The following is a 26,458-nucleotide window of genomic DNA, read 5'->3' as shown; positions in this document are numbered from 1 at the left end:
TTCTTTTCTATATGGGGCCCCCGAAACCCCTGGTCAGGTATTAAACAGTACGTCTACCTGTATCTCTCCATATCTTCATCACCTCTTCTTATACTGGGGGAACATTTGAATGTAGACTGATCTAGTATAGGACTGATCTAGTATAGACTGATCTAGTATAGGAGGACAACTATAGAGTGGCATCTGTGGCTTGACCCCTCCTTCATCTGACGAACTGGGGCAATGAGGTTCCATAAATCTTTGGGGCATTTAAATCTTTTGAACTTAAAAGTTTTTTTTCTTCTTTTTCTTCTTGCAGATGCTGTTTGTCCAGGGACTGCTCCAGCTGGCAACTGTGTGAGTTTGGGGATGGGCGTGTGTGCACAGCATTCACTTGGACATCTAGTCAATGCTAAGGCTCACTGTTTCCAGAGTAAAGACTGCACACGGGTTGGAGTTATTTTGCAGACTACAATTTCCAGAATGCCTTGAGCCAGAATGGAGATTGTTGTTGTTTGTTGTCTCGACTTGTACACTGCCCCATAGTGCTTAGAAGCACTCTCTGGTTGGTATACAACATAATTACGCAAACAACAACTTGCCCTCCAGCAAGTTATTCATTTTACTGACCTCAGAAGGATGGGCAGCAGAGTCAGCCTTGAGCCGGCTACCTAAATCCATCTGGACTGAACACAGGTTGTGAGCACAGGCTTAACGGCAGTACTGGAGTTTAACCGCTGTGCCACGGGGCTCCTTACTTGCAGAAATAAACTTTTCTAAACCACCCAGTGTATTGTTGTTGACTCCATATGGCCCTGTCCATCCCGGGCTTAAGACAAAAGGTTTTCCTATTACTCCTGTCTTCTGGAGATGCTAAAGTTTTGATCTCGGACCGTCTCCGTGCAAAATGCATGCTCTGTCCCACACTGAACTTGACAGTGTTGCTCTTTGAAAAAGACTGCAACTGCTAAATTGCTCTTGTCTCATGGCCATGTGGACTGGGGAATTCCTGCCTGGGACCTTCCTCAACAGTTTGGCTTCAGTTCGTCTCTCCTGGTATCATACCTATAAACCTTATTGCTTCTGGCCATAGACCTTTACAATGGTGTCCTGGTATATCAGTGCTTCTCTGATTTCCGCTTCTGTGACTTTTCCCTGCAGGAGGTTCCTCACGAGGACGGAAGACAGCCCAGACTCCAAGGGGGAATGTCACTGCCGACACCAGCGTACACCATCACCCTTCCAAAGACATCACAGGGATTTGTAAGTTGTCTTGGATTTTGAATGGGTCTCCTTTCTTCTCTTCTCCACTTTGACAAGTTATCCCAGCCTTTTCTGTACTCTCACTTAATTTTTTTTTTTTTAAATGGGGGGTGAAAGTTCACCTCAGATTGGGAACTGAACTCACACAAAAGGCCAGACCTCCAGTTCCTCCAGGTGATTGGATGCCATTGCTGTTAATCTAACATAACCTAGTACTGTGCCTTAAAACAATACTGGTCAGAGCCAAACCAGTGAACGATAGATAGGGAAGGTCAAAACCAAAGCAAATGATCTCATTCTCAGGCGATGCCGATTACAGGTGTCAAACATGTCATCGGCACTAGACCAAGAAGACATTAAGCCTTTGTAGATCAGGTAATTTTTGTGTGGACTGCCTTTAGAAATGCAAGCCAGAAAAAATATGCCCATTGTACAGATGAAATACACTAGGTATAGTTTCAAAATTAATATTCTTCTTCCTGGTCTCTGAGAAGGCACACAAATGGTTTAATTCTGTGCCTGCGCAGGACTCCTTGGAACTTTCTAGAGCTTACAAACGTGATTTAGTAGGACGTTCCCTGTGGAGCGCATGCTCCGGCCTTCGAAAATCCCTCAGTTCGTTTTAGCTGCCGCTGAGGTCAGACTCCTTCACGTCGACTAGAGCAACTTTTTCAATCACGATCTTCGGATCTTCTCCTTGGCTTTCTGGCATATTTAATACTTATTTTCTTCACTGGACGTTTCCCTGTGAGGTTTTTTTTGTCTCCCTTTTCTCCATTTTTTCTCTTACTTCCATTCCCCCCCCCCTTTTTTATGGCCCCTCAGGGCCCGTTTAAGCGGTGTGTTTCATGTGCCAACGAGATCCCTCTCTGCAATGGCCACGATTGCTGCCTCTTCTGTCTGGGGGAACAACATCAAGCTCGCTCCTCTCCAGAGGGTAAGAGACGGATGAAGCAGGCACTCAAACTTCGCTTCCAGCCCCTTCATTCTTTCCTTTGGAAGAAATTACTCAAACCTTTCGATCCTATAGTCACAGAACCTACCTTGACTCCAATTCCGAGATCTGAATCAGTGGACCTGGTCTTGGCCCCAACCACGCCATCGCCGAAGAAAAAATCAAACTCCAAGGTAAATATCGGGATGGAGATGGCTGTAAGCTCACTAGGTGTGCCGTCTTGAAGAGAGAAGGTATGTTGTTGGTCTATAGCAGTGGTTCTTAACCTTTTTGAAAGAAAGGCCCCCTTGAGCCATTGAGGAAGTTATCATCGCCCCCCTCCCTGAGGTGATGATATATTACCTACCTACCTACCTACCTACCTACCTACCTACCTACCTACCTACCTACCTACCTACCTACCTACCTACCTACCTACCTACCTAGTCTCCCTCCCCACCCGGGTGCGAGGCAGCACTTCACGGGGCGAGGATGAGGACCCAAGAGACCCTTTCCTTCCACCCGATCCACACTCAGTGCTCCCCTAAAGGAGAAAGGTGAGACGTGGCAGGTAGAAAGAGCTGGATCATCTGGCGGCAGCAGCAGCACCGGATCTACTGCCAGCACTGCGGCTACAGTCGCCTTCACAGGTTTGGCTCACTCCAGCGCCCCCCTACCGCCCCCCTTCTGTTCTTTCGCCCCCACACTGCCCCTTTTCGTTCTACTGGCCCCCTGAAAAATGAAATCGCCCCCTGGGGGCATTATTGCCCACGTTAAGAACCACTGGTCTATAGCTTCTAGAATGTCCAAGCTAGAAGGGCCAGCAATAATGAGATCAAGACATGGGAAACAGAGTGTCAATGTAGTCATTCATGGGGATCTGGGGGCTTGCAGTGCAAAAAGCTGTACTGATTCCCATTATGGTGTAGTGGACAAAGTGACGGATTCGGACTCCAGAGAACAGGGTTCAAATCCCCACTCGGCCATTGAAGCTCACTGGGTTGGTTCTGACTTGATGTTACAGAACACACAGTGCAAAGAAAGTTACATTTGTATGTTTTGGCCCATGCCACTACAGAGTACTTGACTTTCCACGTCTGGCAGTAATAACTGGGTGGGGGACTCCCATGATGATACTGATGATCATGTTTTGCTTTTTATTTTGAGGCCGTATCAATGACCTCCCCGCAGAAGCGAGCAATCCGCCAGAGAGAAAAAGGTATCCAGGCTTCCCCCAAAAGGATGAAGCTTGAAGACCATGAACAGGATGCAGGGGAAACCTCCAGTTGGCATGTCCAAAAGATTACAGCAAGCTCTCCGTCTCTTCTCCCTGATGCTTCGGCCCCAGAGAGAGAGCAGAGAGGGGCTGGCAATCCGGCTGAGGTCCTGCAGAACGCCCCCCTTGAAGTCTCTGAGTCAGGTAGGAAGAGAAGAACTTGGAAAAGCCACCAGAGGTTACACCCGAGGAGGTCCTGAGTGCACTTCATGGAGCAAATGCTTTTGTCTTGGCTGTTGCGCTCCTGACTGTGCTGTAATGGTAACCTGTAGTAATGTAGGAAATTGTCCTCTCTGGAATCAGACCATTGGTTGATCTCATCCAGAACTATCAAATCGGACTGCCAGCAATTCCCCAGAATTTCTGGCAGGATTTTTCCCTAGCCATACTGGGATTCCTGTGGTATTCCCTGGTGCTGTTTTGTCTAAGTACCAGCAAGGATCAGTTCTGCTCGACTTGCAAAACTAGATGATGATGTCAGCTGTGTTTAGAGGGGCACTTCTTGGTGGAGGGATATACCTTGTTAGCTCTGAAGTCAGAGTCTCATCTCTGCTTGGAAGGCAAAATGCTCTAATGATATTTTGACAAATTCCCAATTTTTTTTCTCCGTTCCAAAACCCTTGGTCTGTTTTCTTGTGCAGCTTTGTACTGGGTGACTTGAGCACTATAGCACTTCCCAACTCTTGTAGCAGGCCAAGTTTGTTTCTCTGCTGAAGTAGTGTCTGTTTCCAACTGTAGGTTGCTGTCTCTCTGAGAAGGAAGAGGAAACACATCCTCCTTTGGGATAATGTTCTCCACAGGCACAGGTTCTCTGGAACTTCAGATTTGGCATTGTATGCCTTCTTGAAACATGCTTCTTTCTCACAGTGGCTTTCTGACTGGTGCTTCCTTTGTTCCAGCTTGCCAGCTGATTCCCTCAGACGTTTCTCTAGTTGTAATGAAATCGTATCCCCTTATTACCACCCCAGTAAGGCAGAACCCTACTTTGTAATCTTCAGCAGAGAGGATAGGATGAGCTGTTAGCCATGTGCCCATTGGTGCAGTACCACTTTGGCGCCATGCGAGTAAACAGTAACTATGCCATAATTTCTTGATGCCAATCATGGGAAAGAAACAAGAGAGGGGGAAAGGCTACACCTTAAAAAGCTGACAGTGTGTGGTTTTGACAGTCCCCTGCCTTGGGGAGAGAATGAACGGGCATCTCCCAAAACTGATACAGAGCTCAGAGAGGCTCAAAAATTGTGAGATGATGTGCTGTCTCCCAAGGCTCAGTGTGAGTGGAGGAGATGAATATGAGCCCCCCCCCCCCAATGCATGCTGAGTCGCAGAGCGGTTTTGAAAACTTCAGGGAAAGCAATTTCTGGGTCAGAGCACTGAAATGCTTTTCTGAGGCTTGGGAGTGGAGAGATTTAGGATGAACTGAAGGGGGATCAGGAAGCCCCCCAAGTCAGCACAAGATCTGGGCAAGAGATTAGGCAGGGGCAGGGAGGGCAGGATTCCCCCAAAAGAGAGAAATCTGCTTGTCAGCGATGAGCTGGCAGACGTGTCCAGGGAGCCATTTTCATTCATCTAAGTTTATGATGAACACCAGGCATTGATGCTGGAAAGTTCCATTTTGAAATTCAGCTTCTAAACAAAAAGTTGCTTTGAACTGTAGGTTGGTGGGCTGTGGATTTAAAACATGGGTTTCCAGTTTCTTTACAATGTCAGAGGACGTATGATTCAAGTAGCCACCTTGTGGAGGCCGCTTGCAGCAACCAGAGCCTAAAAGGGAGGTTTTGTCTTCTCTGTTGCGTAGAGATTCGGTAATAACTGGAGCTCTGCTTTGCTTACTCTTTTGCACATAAATAAAGTTGCAGTATTAAGAACCTGGTTTTCTGTACTAAAATGTTACAAAGAGGAGATCCACTTTAGATATTCTGTGAATTTGCTCCATACGATTGCAATTAGATTAGCACTTGGAAAAGTCACTTTTTGGAGTGTAAGTCTCAGAAGCTACCAGCAGGAGTGGGAATTGTAATTGAAAAAGTAACTTTGCCAGGGGTCTGAATTAGATATATTTGCATTAAGCTTGTAAACCAGTTCAGTATTCTTTCTGAGAATGAGTGCCTTAAAAATGTATTTTAATGTTTTGTTTTTCTACATGATAGCTAAGAGATTCTGTACTTTGTAAAAGTAAATTTCAGATTCCATGTTATAAGCCATTTTCTGTGGTCTGTTTCATGATCCTCTTATGAGTGTTCTCAGGATCTTGATATCAGAAATAGAAACTTATATAGTTGTGCCCCGCTTTACGATTGCCCCGCATTACGACAAATCCGCTTCATGATGACGTTTTTGCGATCGCAAAACGATGGTCTAAATAGGGTTTTTCCACTTTTAGATGATCGGTTCCCTGCTTTGGGAACTGATTCTTCGCAAAATGATGTTTTTTTAAACAGCTGACCGGCGGTTTCAAAATGGCCACTGGGTAATTAAAATGGCTTCCTGCTGTGTTTAGGGACAGATTCCTCGCTATACAGGCAGCGAAAATGGCCGCCGTATGGAGGATCTTCACTGGATGGTGAGTTTTTAGCCCATTGGAACGCATTGAATGGTTTTCAGTGCGTTTCAATGGGCTTTTTATTTTCACTTTACGACGTTTTCGCTTAACACTGATTTTCCTGGAACGGATTATCGCCGTTAAGCGAAGCACCACTGTAATCAGTTGTGAGTCACATGCCAGTGTGCAGAAATTAAAATATACTAATGGCTAAAACAATTAGTTTTTGTTTTTAGTTGATCACTCAGCCATCTTTTCTGTTTAAATATGTGAAATATGGCTAGAGTCTCTATTAGGCAGACTAACTGCAGTTCATCAATTCTCTTAAGGCACACAACAGCTGTTGTGTGCCTTAAAAGCAAGTCCACAGAGTGTGGGGCTTGTTGGGTTTGAACACAACATTCACGAACTCTGCCCACTTTCAGCACCCCACCCTTACTGAACATCTTCCCAACACCCCTCAACGTCTCCATACAACCAACTGACATTAGTGCCTCCATGACACTGACTGTTGTCCATTCTGCTTGCAGAGGCCCCCAGTATTGTGATCAGCAGCTCTGAGGAAAACGAAGATGATTGAATGGTGAGCGAGAGAAAGAGATTCCTGATCACTAGTGCCCTAAGGATACTTGCTGGAGAGAACTGAGATAATGTGGCTAGTTCCACAGCAACCTGGGGGGCTGGCTGAAATCTTCTAAGACCCCTGGGATGACAGAATGGGTCCTAGAATTTGGGGGAGACAAGAGGCATTTGCAACAAAATGAAAACCCCTCCCGTGCGGTGTGCTCCTGTCTGCCAACCATGCCCTTCGATCAGAATACTCCATTCCACACCACCCCTTTTTCCATTCTTCCTTCCCAGCCTACATTCAACATCCGGTGGCTTTCAAACACCACGAGCCCTCAATGGGTTATTTTGCTTTTCTCCCCCACTTCTCTTTTTATGCTGTTTTCCTGAATTTATGGTTGCAACATGGGGAACTGCCTTATGATTATTCCATAGATCGTTTTCCCCCAAACCTACCCATACCTCCCTCTCATAAAGGGATGGTGCTGGTTTAACTGTCTAAAGACCAACGCTCCTTGAAGAGCATTCACGCTGACTTTTTAGATAGTTGACACTGTTCTACATAGATGCCAAGTGGTTGCTGACTGAACCGACAGTTCAGTGGTGGAACACATGATTTGCTTGCAGAAGGCTCCGTGTCCAGTTCGTGGCAAATTTGTTTAGGGCTCCTGCCTGAATCCTTGGAGAGATGTTGCTCCTCAGAGCCAACAGCATTGACCGTCCTAGATGGAAGGATGGTGCATTTCAGAGGCCCGGTTACATTACTGATATGCCTTGCAATATGCATCAGTGTTACTGAATCTGATTTATTATCACGTAACAGTCACATGCTATTTGAACTTCTGTTTGCATTTCCTTGTGTTACCAGCTGATGGACGGTGAAGCTGGGCTGCTGCAGCAACCTGGCTTTGCTGTGATCTACCACACAGCAGCTGGCTTTGCTGCCCAGAAGCTGTGGTGCAGCCCCAGGAGACAGCTGAGAGGAGCAGCACCTCATTCATTGGGCTGCTTTGTCCTTGGTCGCAGCAAAGCTGTGTCGCTGCAGCCGAGCAGGTCCCATGCCACCCAGCTGTTGGGGAGGGAAGCCAGACGCCTGCGTCCTGGAGCACGGTGCTGCTCGTCTTGGCTGCCTCCTGGTGCCACAAGCACAGCCGCGGGGAGTTCAACGGGATCCCTTTCCCCCTTCCAGTTCAGAGCTCTGTTCTGTGAGCAGTGAAACATTTTACACCAGATGTTCAGATACTACAAATTAAATTAGACTACATGAATTCGACATCCGTGTTAAATTAAAAAACTATCCGGTGGAATATTAAATACCTTGTTTCCTTTCCAGAAAGCCCAATTCCCAGTAAAAAAATGTTTAATTACCCTTTTTAATATCAATTCAAATAATGCTAAATGCAATTCAACTATAACTGTTTTTCCAAGTATAACTGCACCCTAAAGTAGTTTCCTAAGTCCCCATGAGAATTCTCATTGCGCTCTGTGTTTCTTTTGCAGTGATTATCTATCCCAGCAGTCCAAACACGTGTTGACAGCCGTGGGAGTGATCGAACAGAAGCGTCAATTTGAAAAGCTGCACTTGGAGATGTGTTCATCCTTTTATTCCTCTTTGGACTGGGGCCTCTTTTTCCCTGGGTTTAGCATCTTTGCTACCATCGCCATGCAGAATGCCCCTCAGAACTTGCAAGCCTACCATGCTTTTATCCAGGCAGTAGTACTAGCTTAGAAAAATGTGGACTTTCCTATTCCTTCTTCCTGCTTGCTCTCTATCACTCGCTTTCCATCACTGTTACACAACACAATTGCCATTAGGTGGTGCTGTTGTGCTGCCTCATGGTTAATGACCAGGTGGAAGAGCAAATTTGGCTTTTGTATAGATTGGTGAGTAGCCTCGTCTTGTTGGCCATCTGTGTGTGTGCATTTGTCTACCAAGAAATTCACTTGTTTTACCATAAATCTCTTCCAATAACCCTGGGGGTCCAAGCGCCTCCAGTAGCTCAGCATGAAAAGTGGAAGGAATGTGGGCAGGCAGCTACTGTAGGACTGAAAACATGGGCCTGCCTTGTCCCGTGTTACTCATAATCATCTCCAAACTGCAGAACTGAAAGGGACCCTATGGACGATCAAGTCCAGGACACAGTGGGGAATTGAACTCCCAACCTCTGGCTCTGCAGCCAGATACAGTGAGCTGTCCATTGCTGTTGCCATCATCATCATTATTGGCATAATTTCTAATCAGTTTTTTATAGGAAAAAAAAGATAGGAAGCATTTTCAAAAGGGAGAATTGGTCTCCTGGTTTTCATTCTCTCCATGAGCTTTGGTCTCCTTCCATCATGTAGACCAGTGGTTCTTGACCTTTTTGAAAGAAACACCCCCTTGAACCATTGAGGAAGTTATCAGCACCATCCTCCCTGTGGCGGGAGCAGCACGGCAGCAGCGTGGTGCCATTGCGGGGAGGGGGGTGATGATAACTTCGGCTGCCATCACAGCTGCTCTGGATCTGGTGGTGCGGTGGCGACGGGGCACCGCCGTGGGGAGGGGGCAATGATCACTTCCTCAATGGTGGCACTGGGGTGGCTCCATTGCCCCCCCATCGCCCCTTCTGTTCCTTCGCCCCCACATCGCCCCTTTTCGTTCCATCGCCCCCCTGAAAAATGAAATCGCCCCTGGGGGGCGATATCGCCCAGGTTAAGAACCACTGATGTAGACCAAGGGTGAGGAATGGATGGTCCTCCAGATGTTGGACTGCAGATGCTACCAGTTCTCACTATCTTGGCCAGTGGGGAAGGACCATGGGAGTTGCAGTGCAATAACACTTAGAGGACCCCCACCCACCTGCCCTGATATAGATGGGTGTATCTGGAACACAGGCAGCAACAGCTGATGGGGCTGAACTTTAGTCTGAACTTGCTTTGGAATATTGAGAATGGAGAAAGATCATTGGTTGGAAAAAGGAGGGACGGATCCTTCTGTTTTGAACCTATGTGAGTTTTACTTACTCTTATCAATAAAGCTACACCAGCCCATTTCTGCACCAGTCTGTGAATTTAAAACAACACGTGAAAATTTTACATTTTTAAAAAAACTTTACTTTCCCTTAACATCAGTAAAACAACCAATAGATTCACAGAAACATCATACAGGAGGAAGCTATGGACTTCATACTATCTTTCTGAGCTTCCCAAATGCATCTTAGTTGACTTGCTGCAGGATGGGTTTTGTAATGATACAAGAAAACTCCCTCTCTCTCCCCCCCCCCCAAATATTCTAAAGCTCTTCTGAGTTTGGGTTCACTCAAAATATTTTTCCTAGGTTCTGTCCCAGCCATCACTGTCAAGGAACCTGAGTCTCACCATGACAGAAACCAAAATCCACCTTCTGTTATGAAAACCCTGTATCACACCTGAACAACTTCTGGTATGCGTTGAGGATCGTTGGTCAAAGCCAACATGGTTTGAAATGTGTCCTGTCTTGCTCCTTGTTTTTCCCCAGGCATATCTGAGTCTAGGACGTATTGGCTATTGACCACAGATTCTACACTCCCGTGCAGAACAGGAATGATGAGATTGACCTCAGGCTGAAAGGCAGGATTAATAGCAAAAAGAAAAAAAAACTCTGTGGTCCTTGCACACAATCCAAAGGTGACGGTGGAGGATACCTTTATTAGACTTCTGAAAATGACCAAACAGAAGCTAGGTCTTGACCCATACAGGTCTTTGTCAGACTGTGGATGGTGCAGGAAAAAACACTGAAGTTTCAAAAATCATGGCCATTTCCCTTTGTTGAAAGTAGGCGTCACGTAAACACGTGGCCCCTGCGTGTTTCACCAAACTAAGAGCTCACGCTATGTGTCTTTCAGCTGCCACCAGTTGATTACAGGTCCAGGCCATGTGTCATTTTAAAAGAACCAAATAGAAATTGTTTATTGCTACAGATGATGGTAGTTCAAGCTCTTAACTCTTAGCAAACATCCTTCTTCATCCACTCTCAACCACCACTCTCTGACCCAAACTCCAAAACTTTCTCAACTCTCAATAATCTGCCTATCTGATCTGCCCCTCCTCCTGCTGAGAATCTTAGATCTCGTGACTCCGCCCCTCCAGCACTCTCATTGGTCTATGCAGATATCATATTAATATTCATGACCTGAGCAGATGCTACAGTAGGTTTCAAAATATCACCTCTGGGGCATCATACTGCTGTGTTTTTATCTCTCTATGCTTTTAATTGTACTTATTGAATTATAATTTTACCCTCACTTTACGATTTTTGATTTTCATCCCTATGTATTAATGTTGCTATTTGCTGTTCTTCAACGTGGTTCTCCATGAATCCACACTAATGGGTTAAGTCAGCACTTGTGCTGGCCTCTCGGAATCTTCTAGAGCTGCAAGAGAAAAGTAACAATGTTCAGGTTGCCCTGCACTGAGCATGCTCAGCCCGCCAACGGCTCAGTTCCTTTTTTCCGCTTGTGAAAGTTGGAACCTCTCGGACTGAGCTCCTGTTTTTTTTGGCTATATTTCGTGTTTTACACTGACCGGACTGAAAATCGTTGATCTGCCTGTTGTTGCCCTGACTCTGGACTGGTTTTTGACTTCGTTTTTGCCTCTGGCGGTTTTCCTCAGACCTTCTTTGGCCTAATTGGCCTTTCAGGCCACCCTCTGAGGCGCCACGCGCCATTTGGTCATACCGATCAACGGTAATTGGCCTCCTGCGGTGCGCCACGCGCCTACCGGATTTCTTCAATTTTTCGCATCCGGTGTCTTGGCCTACCTCCCTTTACCGGAGACTCCTAGTCTACTTGCCTTCACCACGTCCGTCGAAAGCTCCATAGCCTTCGAGACTCCTGGTCTACCGGCCTTCACCAAGCCCAGTAAACGCTCAGTTACTTGGGACTCCTGGTCTACTTCCATCTACCGGTTAGTCTATGCCTCCAAAGGACAAACCATCCCCGAGGAGAGGACCCTTTCGCCTCTGTACCGCCTGTTCCCGGAAACTCCCGTTCCAGGACGGACATTCTCTTTGCCTGTACTGCCTTGGAGAATCCCACTCCGTGTCCAACTGTCGGCACTGCAAAAGTTTCACTAAGGTGACTCTGAAGGCTCGGCAGCAACGTCTTAGATATTCCCTTTGGAAACAAACGTTGTCGGCCTCTCAACCATCTGAAATGGAGGTAGCCCAATCCTCCTCCTCAGTACGGTCGGAGATTAGGGTAGTCCAATCCACCTCATCGGATACCGTCCTGGACGTCCCTAAAAAGGCGAAAACCAAATCCAAGACGAAAACCTCGTCCAAGAAGGTACTTACCTCAGCGTCGACTGCCTCCATCTCTCCCCCGAAGCCGGAGCACCTGAAAAAGAAGAAGCAAAAGCTGAAGGGAGCATCGACATCGAAGGAGGTTACTTTGGTAGTGCCTCCCATCTCCTCCTCACTCCCTTCTCCGTTCCTGGAGGACTCTTCGAGGGACCGAGAGTCCGCGTCGGAGCCCGGAGCCTCTCTTCCTCCACGACAAGAACCATTGGTCGTCGTCGAGAGGTCTCCCACGGCAAGCCAGATTGACAAAATTATCTCTGGCTTGACCGATGCGCCTCGGAGCCCAATTCTACCTGGGCAGGCGTCTCGATCCCGGTCGTCTACACCGGGATCGCCGGCTACTAAGTCTCCGACACCCTCTCCGAGGAGACCGGGGGACCCGAATGTACCGGCCCCTCCTCGACGCCCAACGCTTGAGACCGAGGAGGACACCATCCCTAAGAAGCCTAAGCGCCATCGTAAGCGAAAGCGTACTACGGATGGTGATAGACGACGGAAGCATCGACGTCGAGAGTACTCTTCATCGGACTCCGATGACAGCCATGAGAGACGGAGGTCTCGCCGCCGTCATCGACATAAAAGGGACTATACGTCTGATTCCTCTTCCACGTCGAGGGATAGACGGCATCGACGGAAGAGGACCTACTCTTCCTCTTCGTCTACTTCCACCACGCCGCCTCCAAAAAAGGGTCGACGTCGAAAGCACCTTCGCCCAGATAACGAGGACCGCGCTACTCCGGCGGAGGGTCGGTCTACCAAGCACAGTGTCCCGACACCGACACCTACTGACAAGCCCGCGGCGCCTTTACCGAACCCGAGTAGACCGTTACCCACTAAACCTCCCAAGCCTACAGAGGGCATACCACAGCCTGTCGCCCCTCGGCTTTTGGAGGAGGAGGATGAACCTGACTCGGTTTCCTCTTCTGAACATGAGGACGAAGGTACATCAGACGCCTCCTTGGAGACACCGGTGCCTGCTGAACCTTTGGGGTCTGATGCGGCAGATATCCATCCGTCATCTCCATCGGAGGATTTTTCATCGTATCCTCAGATGGTCGCGAGAATGGCTGCTACCTTGAGGATGGAGGTGGAGAAATCTCCTTCTCGTGAGGATGACCTCATCTTTGGGGACATTCACAAGGACAGGTCTCGTCCAGTCAGCCTGTCTTATGTACCAGAACTCATGGATCTCATCACTGGTTATTGGGACCATCCAGCTGATTCTCCCACCTTTTCCAGGAGGACTGAGAACATGTATCGGGTCCATGGCCCGAAAACAGAGTGCCTTCTGAAACACCCAGCCCCTAATTCTCTTGTGGTGGAGTCTAGTGCGGGACGTTTGCCCACCAAAGGTCATCCGACTCCAACTAACAAAGAAGGAAGAGACCTCGAGGTGCTTGGAAGGCGGCTCTACTCAATGACCACCTTTGCCCTCAGAGCCCTCAACTACTTGGTGGCCATGGGGGCCTATCAAAAACAACTTTGGGCGAGAGTACTCCCAGCGCTCCAAGTGGCACCAGAAGACATCAGGCAAGTATGCCTCGATGCTTATGCTGAGGCACAGACTGTCTCTAAGCATCAACGTCTGGCTTCACGACATGTGGCAGATGCCAATGCTAGGAATCTGGCATCTATCATTACCTTGCGGCGGCACGCCTGGTTAAGGTCTGCCAACATCTTGGATGACATCAAAGTCAGGATTAAGAACTTAGCCTTTGATGCTACTGGTCTTTTCAGCGAAAAAACGGATGAAAACTTGAAGTCCCTCCACGAGAGTAAGAAAACGGCAAAATCTTATGCCATACAGCAACAGCCGAGGCCTTCAAAACCTCACTGGCGCTCCAGGCCTCAACAACAGTCGTACCAGCAAGGCACAACCTCCACTTATCGCCAGTTCAGGCCACAACCCCCTGCAAGATCTTCTCAGGCTTCTTCCTCCGCCTCTAGCTTCAAGACACACAGCAAACGCCAGTCATTCAAGCCTTCTGGCCGGAAGTTCAAACAATACCTTTGACTTCCCAGTCAGCATCCGAATCCACCACCCTCTGACTCGCCTCTCTCCTTTCCTTCAGAACTGGTACAAGATCACTCGAGACACCTGGGTCTTGAACATTATCAGCTCCGGCTACCGCCTGGAGTTTATAGAATTGCCTCCTCTAGGATGGGTCAGGCATACATCCTTCGATCCCGTCCTAGAGGAAGAGATTCTCACTCTATTACAGAAGCGAGCCATCCAGAAGGTACCCTACAGGGACATCCTGAACGGGTTCTACTCCCGATACTTTGCTGTTCCAAAGAAGGACGGGGGTCTTCGACCCATACTGGATTTGAGAGATCTCAACACCTACCTCAATCCTCGGAAGTTCAGGATGGTTACCCTGGAAGGGATCGTCCACCTGCTCAAGAAAGGAGATTGGTTTGTAGTGGTGGATCTGAAGGATGCTTACTTTCATGTAACAATCCACGAGGCTTACAGAAAGTACCTTCGACTGATCTTCCAGGACACCATATACCAATTTGTAGCCCTGCCATTCGGCCTCTCCACCGCCCCACGGACCTTTACCAAGTGTATGGCCCCAGTGGCAGCTTATCTACGTCTCCAGGGGATCCAAATTTACCCATACATCGACGATTGGCTGATCGTGTCAAAGTCCGAACACCAAGCCTACCAGGACACTCATCAAGTTCTGCAGACCCTACAGGCCTTAGGCCTATCCATCAACTACGAGAAGTCTCATTTACGACCCTCTCAAGTGATGGACTACATAGGGGCCAGGCTGGATGCCGTGCAAGCCCGTCTGTTCACACTTCCAGAACGTGTCTACAAAATAAGAAAAGCAGTTCTGAGGTTCAAGCCAAGGAGGACAGTATCGGCAAAGCTAGCACAACACCTGCTAGGCCTCATGGCCTCAACAACGGCCACCTTGCCCCATGCGAGACTCAAAATGCGCTCTCTACAATCTTGGCTGATGGCCCTGTTCAACCCTGTGACAGACAGTCATCACAAGCGCCTCAGGGTCACTCCAGAACTTGCAAGGCAATTACAGTGGTGGCTCTTTCCTCCACATCTGCTAATCGGAAGGCCTTTTCGTCCTCTACAACTCACCATACAGGTGACAACGGACGCCAGCCCGATGGGATGGGGAGCCCACTGTCTACATCACCAGATACATGCTCTGTGGTCCCCGCAGGAAGCATCCCTGCATATCAACCATCTGGAAATGCTGGCGGTGATAAAGGCCTTCAGGGCGTTTCTCCCTCTTCTCAGGGGCACAGCTGTACAGGTAGTAACAGACAATACCACCACGATGTACTACCTGAACAAGCAAGGGGGCACGAGGTCCAAGTCTCTGCTGTTTCTCACAGTACATTTCTGGGAATGGTGCTACCTGAGGCACATTTTTCCAGTGGCTATCCATGTGGCCACATCAGACAACCAGTTGGCGGACGAACTCAGTCGTCGCCCGTTCCAATCCCACGAGTGGCAACTGGACCAGAAGGTATTCACCACCCTTTGCCAACGATGGGGACATCCACTGGTGGACATGTTTGCCACGCAATACAACACGAAGTGTCCACTCTATGCGTCCCGCGCGGGCAGAGGACAAGACTCCCTCGGAGACGCGTTCATGGTCCCATGGAAGAGAGGCCTCATCTACCTGTTTCCTCCTCTGCCACTCCTTCAGAGGGTCATAGTCAGACTAATACAGACGAGGGCAGAAGCAATACTAATTGCCCCTTGGTGGCCACGTCGACCATGGTTCTCCACTCTGTCTCAAGCGTCAGTGGACAGGGTGACTCTTCCATCGCAGCCCAACTTACTCACTCAGAGCGGAGGGAATGTTCTCCATCCAGACCTCGATGCACTCCACTTGACTGCGTGGAGGATTTCCCATCATTGACAGAGGTCATCAACAAGGCACGGAAGCCTGCCACTAAGTTGCTTTACAACTACAAGTGGAGAAATTTTCTCAGATTTACTGAGGAACGTCGCCTGCATTCCTCACCTGTGGCCTTATCGACTCTGCTGTTATACCTCAGGCATCTTTTCGATTTGGGCCTGTCTAAGTCAACGCTGAAGGTCTACACTGCAGCTATTGTGGCCTTTCAACCTCCGGGTTCAGAGTCATCCAGATGGTTCTCTCACCCAACCCTTAAAGCCTTTTTCAAGGGACTTGACAACATGCGGCCTCCAGCTAAAAGACCGATACCTCAGTGGTCGCTACAGACTGTCTTGCATTGTCTTACGCGGCATCCTTTCGAGCCTATGGCCTCCTGTGACTTGAAATTCTTGTCCTTCAAGACACTGTTCTTGGTAGCCATTACTTCGGCTAGGAGAGCTAGTGAGTTAGCTGCCCTACGTGCCGATCCTCCTTATTTGCAATTTTTTAAGGATAAGGTGGTCCTGCATCCTGATGTGACTTTCCTGCCTAAGGTTGTGTCTACCTTCCACGTTAACCAGCCGTTGATATTACCAACCCTTTTTCCTGATGCAGTTACAGAAGTCGAACGCATGCTCCATGCTTTAGACGTTCGTAGAGCACTGGCCTATTATGTTACCAGAACTAAAGATTTCAGAAAGGCCCATAGACTGTTTCTTTGTTTTTATGGGCCTCGCAAAGGCTCTCCTGCTTCCTCCTCTTCCCTCTCCAGGTGGCTAGTCTCTACCATTTCTCTGGCATATGAACTGCTGCAGAAACCTGTGCCGGAAGGTCTCAAAGCCCATTCCACTAGGGCCATGGCTACATCTACGGCCCTGCTAAGGGGAATCGACATCCAAGAGATTTGTCGGTCGGCTACTTGGTCCAATGCTTCTACCTTTGTTACCCACTACAAGTTGGACCTTCGGGCTAAAGCTGAGACCAAATTTGGAAGGGCTGTTCTGACTTCACTGCTTCAGTGACGGCCCACCATCCTGTAAGTGTGCTTGCTAGTCACCCATTAGTGTGGATTCATGGAGAACCACGTTGAAGAAGGACAGGTTACTTACCTGTAAACATGGTTCTTCAAGTGGATTCTCCATGAATACACACGTCCCGCCCGGCCTCCCCACTTGTCCGTCACTGAGGAGTGTTTTTGGTTCCAACTCTTCACATGGCGGACATGGGGAACTGAGCCGTTGGCGGGCTGAGCATGCTCAGTGCAGGGCAACCTGAACATTGTTACTTTTCTCTTGCAGCTCTAGAAGATTCCGAGAGGCCAGCACAAGTGCTGACTTAACCCATTAGTGTGTATTCATGGAGAATCCACTTGAAGAACCATGTTTACAGGTAAGTAACCTGTCCTTTTGTTACTCTGTTGTTTTTTTGTTATTTGTTGTAACCTGCCCAGAGTGGCCTTGGTTGCCAGATGGCTGGTATATAAATCAAATAAAAATAAATAAAGTCATTTACCCTTCCCCATCTAGCCGTTTATTGAAACACAAGGTTCCCTTAGGCCTGGGAATGGAGGAACAGAGAAGTGTGGCAAACTCTGTAGCAGAGAAGCTGAAGTAAAATTTATTCAGCCAAATTAACAGTACGCCAGGAAAGGGCCACTAACTAGTGACCCACAGGCTTGAAGTACAGTCATGCCCCACTTTACTATTACCCTGTTTAACGATGAATCCGCTTGACGGTGAGGTTTTTATGATCGCTTTTGCGATTGCAAAACGATAGTTTGGATGGGGTTTTTCCACTTTGCGATGATTGGTTCCCTCCTTAGGGAACTGATTTTTGCTTTACGATGATTAAAAACAGTTGATTGTTGGGTTTCAAAATGGCCACCGGCTGAAGAAAATGGTCTCCCACTGTGCTTAGGGACGGATTCCTCACTGAACAGGCATGGAAAATGGCCGCCCCTATGGAGGATCTTTGCTGGATGGTGAGTTTTAGCCCATTGGAACGCATTGAACGGTTTTCAATGCATTTCAATGGGCTTTTTAATTTCGCTTTACAACATTTTTCGCTCTACAGCGATTTCGCTGGAACGAATTAACGTCAAGCGAGGCACCACTGTAGTTTTGTTGCTCCTTTAGCTCCTGTAGGGGAAGCATTGACCCTGATGTTTGAAGATTATCCATAAAGGGAAGACTTGTGAAAGTTACGAATATGGATCACAGTTCCCAGAATCCCCCAGCAAACATGGCCAGGGGGTGTTCTATACAAAATGAGTAACTTTCTTAAGCTCTTCCTGAGGATAACGGGATATGGTGGCGCTGTGGGCTAAACCGCAGAAGCCTGTGCTGCAGGGTCAGAAGACCAGCAGTCGTAAGATCAAATTCATGTGACGGAGTGAGCTCCCGTCGCGTTGTCCCAGCTCCTTGCCAACCTAGCAGTTCGAAAGCATGTAGATGCAAGTAGATAAATAGGTACCACCTTGGTGGGAAGGTAAAGCAGCGCTCCCTAGTCACGCTGGCCACGTGACAACAGAAACTGTCTTCAGACAAGCGCTGGCTCTATGGCTTGAAAAGTGGGATGAGCACCGCCCCCTAGAGTTGGACACAACTGGACTAAAAATGTCAAGGGGAATCTTTACTCTTTTTACCTTTACCTGAGGATATATTTCAGGAGGAGCATGCTGAATACAGCAGAGTCCCCACCCGCTCCCTGTCTCTGCACCGTTTACTTCTGGAAGGCTTTCAATGTTTTTCAAGGGCCACATGAAACAAGACGTTGAGCCACTCATCACCCATTCCTGGTGTCAAGTTTGCTTTAACCCCAGTCCTACTTGAGAGCTTTGATCTGCGTTACTTTGGACTGCAGGAAGACACAGTCAATGGCAGGCTGGACTTTCAAAAGAACTTTTGGCTGTAAGGCAGTAGGTGTCACTCTTGCACAAAAATTCACCAGCCTCCCCCTCGTGGCTGCCACAAATGCACTGTTGCCATTGCCAAACTTTGTGGAGAATACCTCTTCAGATTCCTCACTTTGTTTACTGGTGACAGAACTGGTAACACCCATCATATCTTCTATTTTGAGGATTTGGGGAGAAACCAGTTCTCAGGTGGAACACCAAAGAATTTTCTCCCAAAATTCTCTTAATTGGGAAAATTATAATTCCATTAACACTAGCTGCAACTATATTGTTCTTAAAAGTAGACAGAGAGATGCATGGGCACCCTTGACGCAGGATGTAATTTATGATGTCCGTAGCTGCCCTGAACAGTGCATGCCTAGATCATCCAGTAGCTTCCAACCTTGGGTCTCCAGATGTTCTTGGACTGCAACTTCTGGAAGCCCTCACCACTAGCTAATTGCAGCCCAAGAATGTCTAGGGACCCAAGGTTGGGAACCACCATTCTAGACTGCCTTTTTCTTTCTGGTTGGACAGAGGTGTGCAGAGCAGCCTTCCTACTGACCTGGACAATCTGATGCGGTGGCCCAGGAGTATAACATGTGCTATCTATGTCTCTGGCCCACTGGCATTAAAGGTCCTTCCTGAAAAATACTCCTTAGGATATACAAAGAAGAATGGCTGGAACCTACCCAAGACACCACTGTGTTCTGTTAGGCAAGCTGCTGGCTCTGCCCTTGCAATGATTGCACTCATTGTCTTTGTGTTACCTACTTCTTGTGTAATGCACCCTGTGACAGCAGAAGCTAGCATGTGGGATCAGGGAAAATACAGAAGAACAAGGAGTCAGGAAACAGACACACTGGACCTGGCAGGTGAAACGGGGTCCTGTTTAGACAGACCAAAGCAGAATGAGGATTAACCGCAAAGGCAGGGGAGTAAAACTAGGTAAGATGGCTCAACAACAACGGCTTTTTCAATTCCTGTTTCTTTGGTCTCCTGGCACAGAAGAAGGAGCCCGCGTTAAAATTAAGAAAGAGTAGGGGACATGGTGGCACTGGGGGTTAAACCGCAGAAAGCCTCTGGCCTGCAAGGTTGAAAAATCAGCAGTTCGAATCCACGCAATGGAGTGAGTGCCCGTCGCTTGTCCCAGCTCCCGCCAACCTAGCAGTTCGAAAGCATGCAAAATGCAAAAATGCGAGTAGATAAATAGGGACCACCACGATGGGAAGGTAACAGTGTTCTGTGTCTAGTCGTTCTGGCCATGTGACCACGGAAACTGTCTACGGACAAATGCTGGCTCTACGGCTTGAAAACGGGGATGAGCACCGCCCCCTAGAGTCGGACACAACGGGACTAAATATCAAGGGGAATCTTTACCTTTTCTACCTTAGGTTTTCTAGAACATGAATCAGGAGGAAGTACCACAAGAGGGCGCTCAGCTTCCAAGGAGAGCCGTTTCTGGGTTTTTCCAGGAGGCACCTGAGCAGCCTCCTCCAACCTGTTGCTGCCCAGATGTTTTGCACTCCAACTCCCATGTAATCCTAGCTGGGGCTGATGGGAGTTGTAGTCCACAACATTCAGAAAAGGCAGTTTTGGGATGAGCTCACTGGAACCAATGTGTTCATTCAGACCAGTGCTCTTTCCAAATCCTTTGTGCTAACTGTATTTAAAAATTCTGTGAACTTTTTGCCCCTGGGGCAAGTTGGTTTTGGCAAGGCTGAATATAATGAGGATCAAGCTGGAATCCAAGAAGGCTTGAGCAGATTTTTTAAAAAAATATCAGGGCTGGGGAGACAACGAATAAACACTTCCTATCCAATTCGTTTTATTTCTGTGTTTCTTTGTCTTGGCAAATATTGAGATCTCACACGGAGCCAAGACAGATTGGTGAGCACATCTTGTGCCGTGCGCTAATACCAGGAACAGAACCCCAAGGAGCTGCTCTAAAGGAGGGGTACTTTCAAGGAGACCATAATCCAGGGCTTCAACCTTCCATGAAACAATTAGCCGCTCTCCAGGGAGTGGCTGCCTCTGAAGATAAGGGCTGTTTGGCGAGGGGGTCCTTTGTCCCCTGGGTTCTTCTTAATCTAAGGAACTAAGGCTTCCGGGTTAGAATGCAGCCCTAACAGCGAGAGTTTCTGATCTCATCCTGATTTTCATGCCAGCAGAAGTCAGGAAGAACTGGAAGAGAAAAAAAAAGGGATAGCAACTGAAGGGGAGGAATTTGAATTCCCAGTCTGATGTGTGTTTACACAGAGGAAAGGTCACCCATTCAAATCTGACTGCACAGTGTGAAGGTGGCATGCAAGCCCAGCTATAGGCTCTCGAGTAGTGCCAGCCCAACTGCTGGGCAAAGTGAGGTATCTTTTTCTGTTAATAGATACTGGTGAGGGTGGAATTCTCTTGCTGTTCCTTCTGAAAGTCTCTCTCTTGGAGGACAGAGTGCTTCTGCTGCATGGCCTTGCCTAGACCCCGAAAATAGCCCTACGGTCTAGTTAAATACCGATCCTCTTTGCTTCCCTATGGGAACAGAGGGAAAGCACCACTTTCTCCTTACCTCCTTTGACAAAATGCCCAGATGACTTTGTGGCATTGTCCTCCAGATGGCATGGGATACCATGCCCATCTTCCCTGGGGGCATGATCTTTGCCCAGGGATTTGAGGAGTTGAAGTCCAACCCATAAAAAGGACAGTGGGTTTAAAAAGCTCGTTTCACACAACCCCGGACAATAATGGAACAAAACTTTTTTTAGAACTGGCCCTATGCTCTGTTGCCATCCCTCTGCCAGGATATCCTGATGCCCAGAGGTGATTTGTACTCAGAGTATTCTGGACGCAGGTACTGTACAGTTCTTATGAATGCAGAAAGGCTTGTGTGATCCTTTAGTCTTCGAGGTTGTACAGGTCGCTGCATAGTGCAAAAAAAAAAAATCAGCATTTCCAACATCTTGTCCAGTGTTGCTTGATTCAAAAGGTATTTTGTGGAAAATTTTTAACTGATGGATAGATTACATTAATAGACACAGAAAGCATCTTTGCAGATTGGCCGGTCAAATAGATCTGGGTAGGATAAACTGAAACATGTGCAAGAACTGAACATATTCCAAGATGCAGCAGGAACGAGGAACATGGGAACTTCTGCTGTGTATTGAATGACAGCATTTGTCCACCCAGCCCAATATTGTCAACTCTGATCTGCAGTAGCTCTCCAGCTTTTCTTCCAAGCCATACCCAGTGAGGAGATTCCTGGGATTCCCTGATGATTCCCCATCTGAAAGTAGTTTTCTGACTATATTTCACTTCCAAAATCCAAGAGAGTTGGGTATGTCCAGGGGCGACAGTGGATTATTGGAATGTCCAAAACTGCAGGTACATTAGGTAAAGGTAAAGGTTCCCCTTGACAATTTTTGTCCAGTCGTGTTCGACTCTAGGGGGCGGTGCTCATCCCCGTTTCCAAGCCATAGAGCCAGCGTTTTGTCCGAAGACAATCTTCCGTGGTCACGTGGCCAGTGTGATTTAGACACGGAATGCTGTTACCTTCCCATCGAGGTGGTCCCTATTTATCTACTTGCATTTGCACGCTTTCGAACCGCTAGGTTGGCGGGAGCTGGGACAAGCGACGGGCGCTCACTCCGTCGCGTGGATTTGATCTTATGACTGCTGGTCTTCTGACCCTGCAGCACACAAAGGCTTCTGCGGTTTAGTCCACAGCGCCACCACGTCCCTTTTGCGCCACCACAGCAGCGTACTGCTGCTGTAAAAAAAACTTTGTCGGTTTTGGCTGCTTCAGCCAATCTAAGTGAAAAAAATATGCTGCCACTTTTAATTACTTATGGAATTACAATTATTTTCTGAAGCAATAAAATCCTTTCTCTCTCTGAACTAACCTCTCCAAATGGCATATAATACCAGCTTTATCCAGGGTTATTAATAATGTAGTACTTAATTTAAACTATTCATTTTTAAAAATATATCTCTCTGCCAGAGCAGGCAAAATCTGCTAAATTTATGACAATCAATTTCTCCCTCCCACCTCAACAAAAATAATTAAAGCCACAGAGGCAGAGTCTTGTGCTAATTTATGCTGTGTGATTGCAACAGGACTCAATGCAAGGATGTAAATTGCCTATGAAGTTTAGCTCACAGAAGCCTGTAAGTGCTTAACTGGATTATGCTTCTAATTGAACTCCTTGTATTAATGTTCAAGTAGAATTCTTTCCTCTCATACAATCCAAAGGGTTTCACCTACCTTGGGGGTAATAGCAGAGAAAAGCTGAAGGTTAGGGGGTATGATTGGCCCAAAACAGGAAAGGGGGGGCCTTTTAAAAAGAACTCTCAGGATGGCATGTTCAAATTCTGTGTTTTACTCACACACATGCGCACACCCTAGCAAGGCCTGCCAAGACTTTGGATTAACAATCAGCCTGAGGAAACACAAGTCCTGGGCCAGGGTGTGGACTCACCTCCCTCTATTACTATTTACAAACAAGAATTGGAGGTTGTTCATGACTTTGTGTACCTTGGCTTAATGATCTCTGACACTCTCTCCCTAGATGTCGAGCTGGATAAATGCATTGGCAAAGCAGCTACCATGTTCTCTAGATTCACAAAGAGAGTATGGCTCAATAAGACGCTGACAGCATATACCAAGATCCAGGTCTATAGAGCCTGTGTCCTGAGCACACTCCTGTACTGCAGTGAGTCCTGGACCCTTTGTGCATGGCAGGAGAGGAAGCTGAACACCTTCCATATGCGTTGCCTCCGATGGATTTTTGGTATCACCTGGCAGGACAAAGTTCTAAATAGAGTAGTCCTAGAACAAGCTGGAATTTTTAGCATGTATACATTACTGAAACAGCGATGTCTATGTTGGCTTGGGCATGTTGTGAGAATGGCTGATGGTCAGATTCCAAAAGATCTCCTGTATGGAGAATTAGTGCAGGGAAATCGCCCCAGAGGGAGACCACAACTGTGATACAAGGAGATATTCAAGCGGGATCTGAAGGTCTTAGGAATGAACCTCAACAGATGGGAAACCCTGACATCTGAGCATTCAGCCTGGAGGCAGACATTGCATCACGGCCTCTCCCAGTTTGGAGAGACCCTTGTCCAGCAGGCTGAGGCCAAGAGGCAGTCACAAAAGCGGCAAAATCAGGGAGTTGGGACAGGGGACAGATTGGATTTGTCTTGCATGTGGAAGGGCTTGTCACTCTCGAATCGGCCTTCTCAGCCACACTAGACGCTGTTCCAAGACTTCCATACAGAGCATGTTACATAGTCTCTTGAGAATGAAAGTATGCCTACTATGATGCACACACCCAGACTTGCAAAACGTCGGTGTCCCAGTCCTGTATAGAATTCCAGCCAGCCATGCCTGTTCTTCATCCTCCTCCATTTTCTGATTTTCACCCTCAGCAGCATTCTATGGTGAGATGCGAGGACAGAAATCTTTGCTCATTTCAAGAGCAAAAAATTGCAAATGTTTTCATCCTGCTAAAGAAACTTGAGTTTTTTTTCACATTTCAGTATGTTTTTGTGAACATTTCACACACAAAAATCTTTTTTGCACCAACACCAAGAGTTTTTGCAGTTTGCACCTTTTTTGCACGCATCACAGTGTTTCTTTCACATTTTTTTTGCACTCAGTGTGGCTCTCTTTTTGGTGATTAAAAAGTGTTAAGTCCTTTCACCATTTTGAAGGGACAAATCAGTGTCATGGGTGCTGACCATTTTTTGACAGACTGCCTCAATGAGTCAAGACTGCTTTCCTGGAAAGGTTGGTGGGGGGTGGGAGAGAGATTCTCTTTTGTTTTTTATTTAATATCCCATTTTTCTCTCAAATACTAGGACCCATGAAAATGCATGAGATACAAGCAAAAATATAGGTATTAAAAAGTTATTAGGAAAAACTGTGCATTTAATGGTGATTGCGCAGTGTTTTCTACCATCCAAAAGGTCACCCATCGCAAGGTGCATCTTGCAGCCACTGTAACACTGGAAAAGTGGACAAGTGAAAGGAGGAGCTTCTGCAATTACCCTTCTACTCTATTTCCCCTCAGTAGGATTTTGGCTGAGAAGTCACAATATAACAAGAAGTCAAACATAGTATTGGATGAATTTTTTTTATGTGTCGAGTTCATGAGTTTGCTGTACATGAGGACCTCTAATGTTTTGGCCTCCAACTTCCAGAGACCTCAGCCACCACAAGGCACTGGTGAAAGATAGTAGGAACTGGAGGTCCAACATTTACCCATCCTTGAGTCCCCTGGGAAGGTATGGCTGGCATTTGTTTGGTGAACCTGAATGTCACTCATCACATCAGGTATCTTGGTGGATCAGATCAGAATCCAGTGTTTGTTGCAAAGAAAAAACCCCTGCAATGACCAGGTGCTAGGTGATCCCATGACTGGTGGCTTACCACAGAGTCATTTGGCTAATAGCCCACCACCAAGGAGCCCAGCTGGAACTATCTGCCCCACTTATACTGTAGAAAATATTGTTCCAGTATCAGGTTAGAAGGATCTTGTATCCTGTCTTCTGCTGGAGAACTAAACTGACAAATACCTTACAGCCCTAATATAGTGGTGCCTCGCTTAACTATTACCTTGTTAAATGACAAAACCGCTATACGATGACTGCTTTGCTATTGCTTTTGCGATTGCAAAATGATGTTTTAATAGGCAAAATCCGCTTTGTGATGATTGGTTCCCTGCTTCGGGAACCGATTCTTCGCATTATGACATTATTAAAACAGCTGATCGGTGGCTTCAGAATGGCCACCCGCTGTGTAAAATGGCTCCCCGATGTGTTTTTGGATGGATTCCTCACTTTACAGGCACCGAAAATGGCTGCCCCTATGGAGGATCTTCGCTGGATGGTGAGTTTTCCAGCCCATTGGAACAAATGGAACAGGTTTTCAATGCGTTTTAATGGGATTTTTTATTTTGCTTAACAAGGATTTTGCTCTACAGCGATTTCGCTGGAACGGATTATCCTCGTTAAGCGAGGCACCACTGTACAGTACTGTAAACCTGTTTCCTTCTTAGTTGTCAGTTTGCTTGTTGCGGACAACCCACTGCTCAAGGAATTATCATCTTATTAAGTCAGAGACAAAGTGACAGCACATAGCAACAAAAGGGCTGTTTCCCCCTCAGCAGGGGCCACATGCCACATGTTCAAGTTTGCAAACAGGCATGTGATTGCTTCCTTGACCCGAGGGAAAACGAGAAGTGTGGTGGCCAGCCAGTGGCCAGGCTTGTTTACATGACTGCCTGCTTATGTTGCATGTGATCAAATCCCCACAGACTTAGCTGGTAGGGATGTGAAAGTACTCAAAAAATGTCCTCAACAATTTGCTGAGTCTTGCCTTGCCGAGGCTCCTCACTCAGTCTTTCCCTTCTACCAGCCACATTTCCCAGGATCCAATGCAAACGAGACTCCATTTGTCTTCCCCATTTTTGCAACTGTTCTTTTGCATAAGAAGCTGCAAAACTGTGTGTAGGTCCATGTACCTCCCAGGAAATCATGTGCAGGAAATACCCCCCAATTTGTAAAGGAACTGCAATAATTTTGTACATATTGGGGGGGGGGAAGAACACAAAAATCAAAGAAACCCAATGAGATTTCACACAAGATTCCTCAGAGGAGAAAATACAGACAAACAAATCCTGTTATGAGGATAAAAGAGGGAATGGCTATCTATCTGTCTGTCTGTCTATCTATCTATCTATCTATCTATCTATCTATCTATCTATCTATCTATCTATCTATCTATCTATCTATCTATCTATCTATCTATCTATC

General features: G+C 47.1%; 1 protein-coding gene across 15 annotated transcripts in view; it reads left to right on the top strand.

The window, feature by feature from the left end:
- Positions 1-7,016, top strand: part of PML (PML nuclear body scaffold) — a 33,116-nt gene extending 26,100 nt beyond the window's left edge. For 8 of the 15 annotated variants that reach the window (XM_078381096.1, XM_078381097.1, XM_078381095.1 and 5 more), the window contains exons 5-9: positions 299-429; positions 1,141-1,242; positions 2,068-2,370; positions 3,344-3,596; positions 6,525-7,016. In XM_078381096.1, the coding sequence (XP_078237222.1) occupies positions 299-429; positions 1,141-1,242; positions 2,068-2,370; positions 3,344-3,596; positions 6,525-6,574 (839 nt within the window). In that variant the 3' untranslated portion in view covers positions 6,575-7,016. Of the gene's footprint in view, positions 1-298; positions 430-1,140; positions 1,243-2,067; positions 2,514-3,343; positions 3,597-6,524 lie in introns of those variants that run through there. The other 7 variants (XM_078381099.1, XM_078381098.1, XM_078381103.1 and 4 more) reach the window with 5 other exon arrangements.
- The last annotated feature ends 19,442 nt before the right edge of the window (positions 7,017-26,458 follow it).

Source organism: Pogona vitticeps, chromosome 12, assembly GCF_051106095.1.
Source record: "Pogona vitticeps strain Pit_001003342236 chromosome 12, PviZW2.1, whole genome shotgun sequence".
NCBI lineage: Eukaryota > Metazoa > Chordata > Lepidosauria > Squamata > Agamidae > Pogona > Pogona vitticeps.
This window is presented reverse-complemented; position numbering and strand designations above follow the sequence as displayed.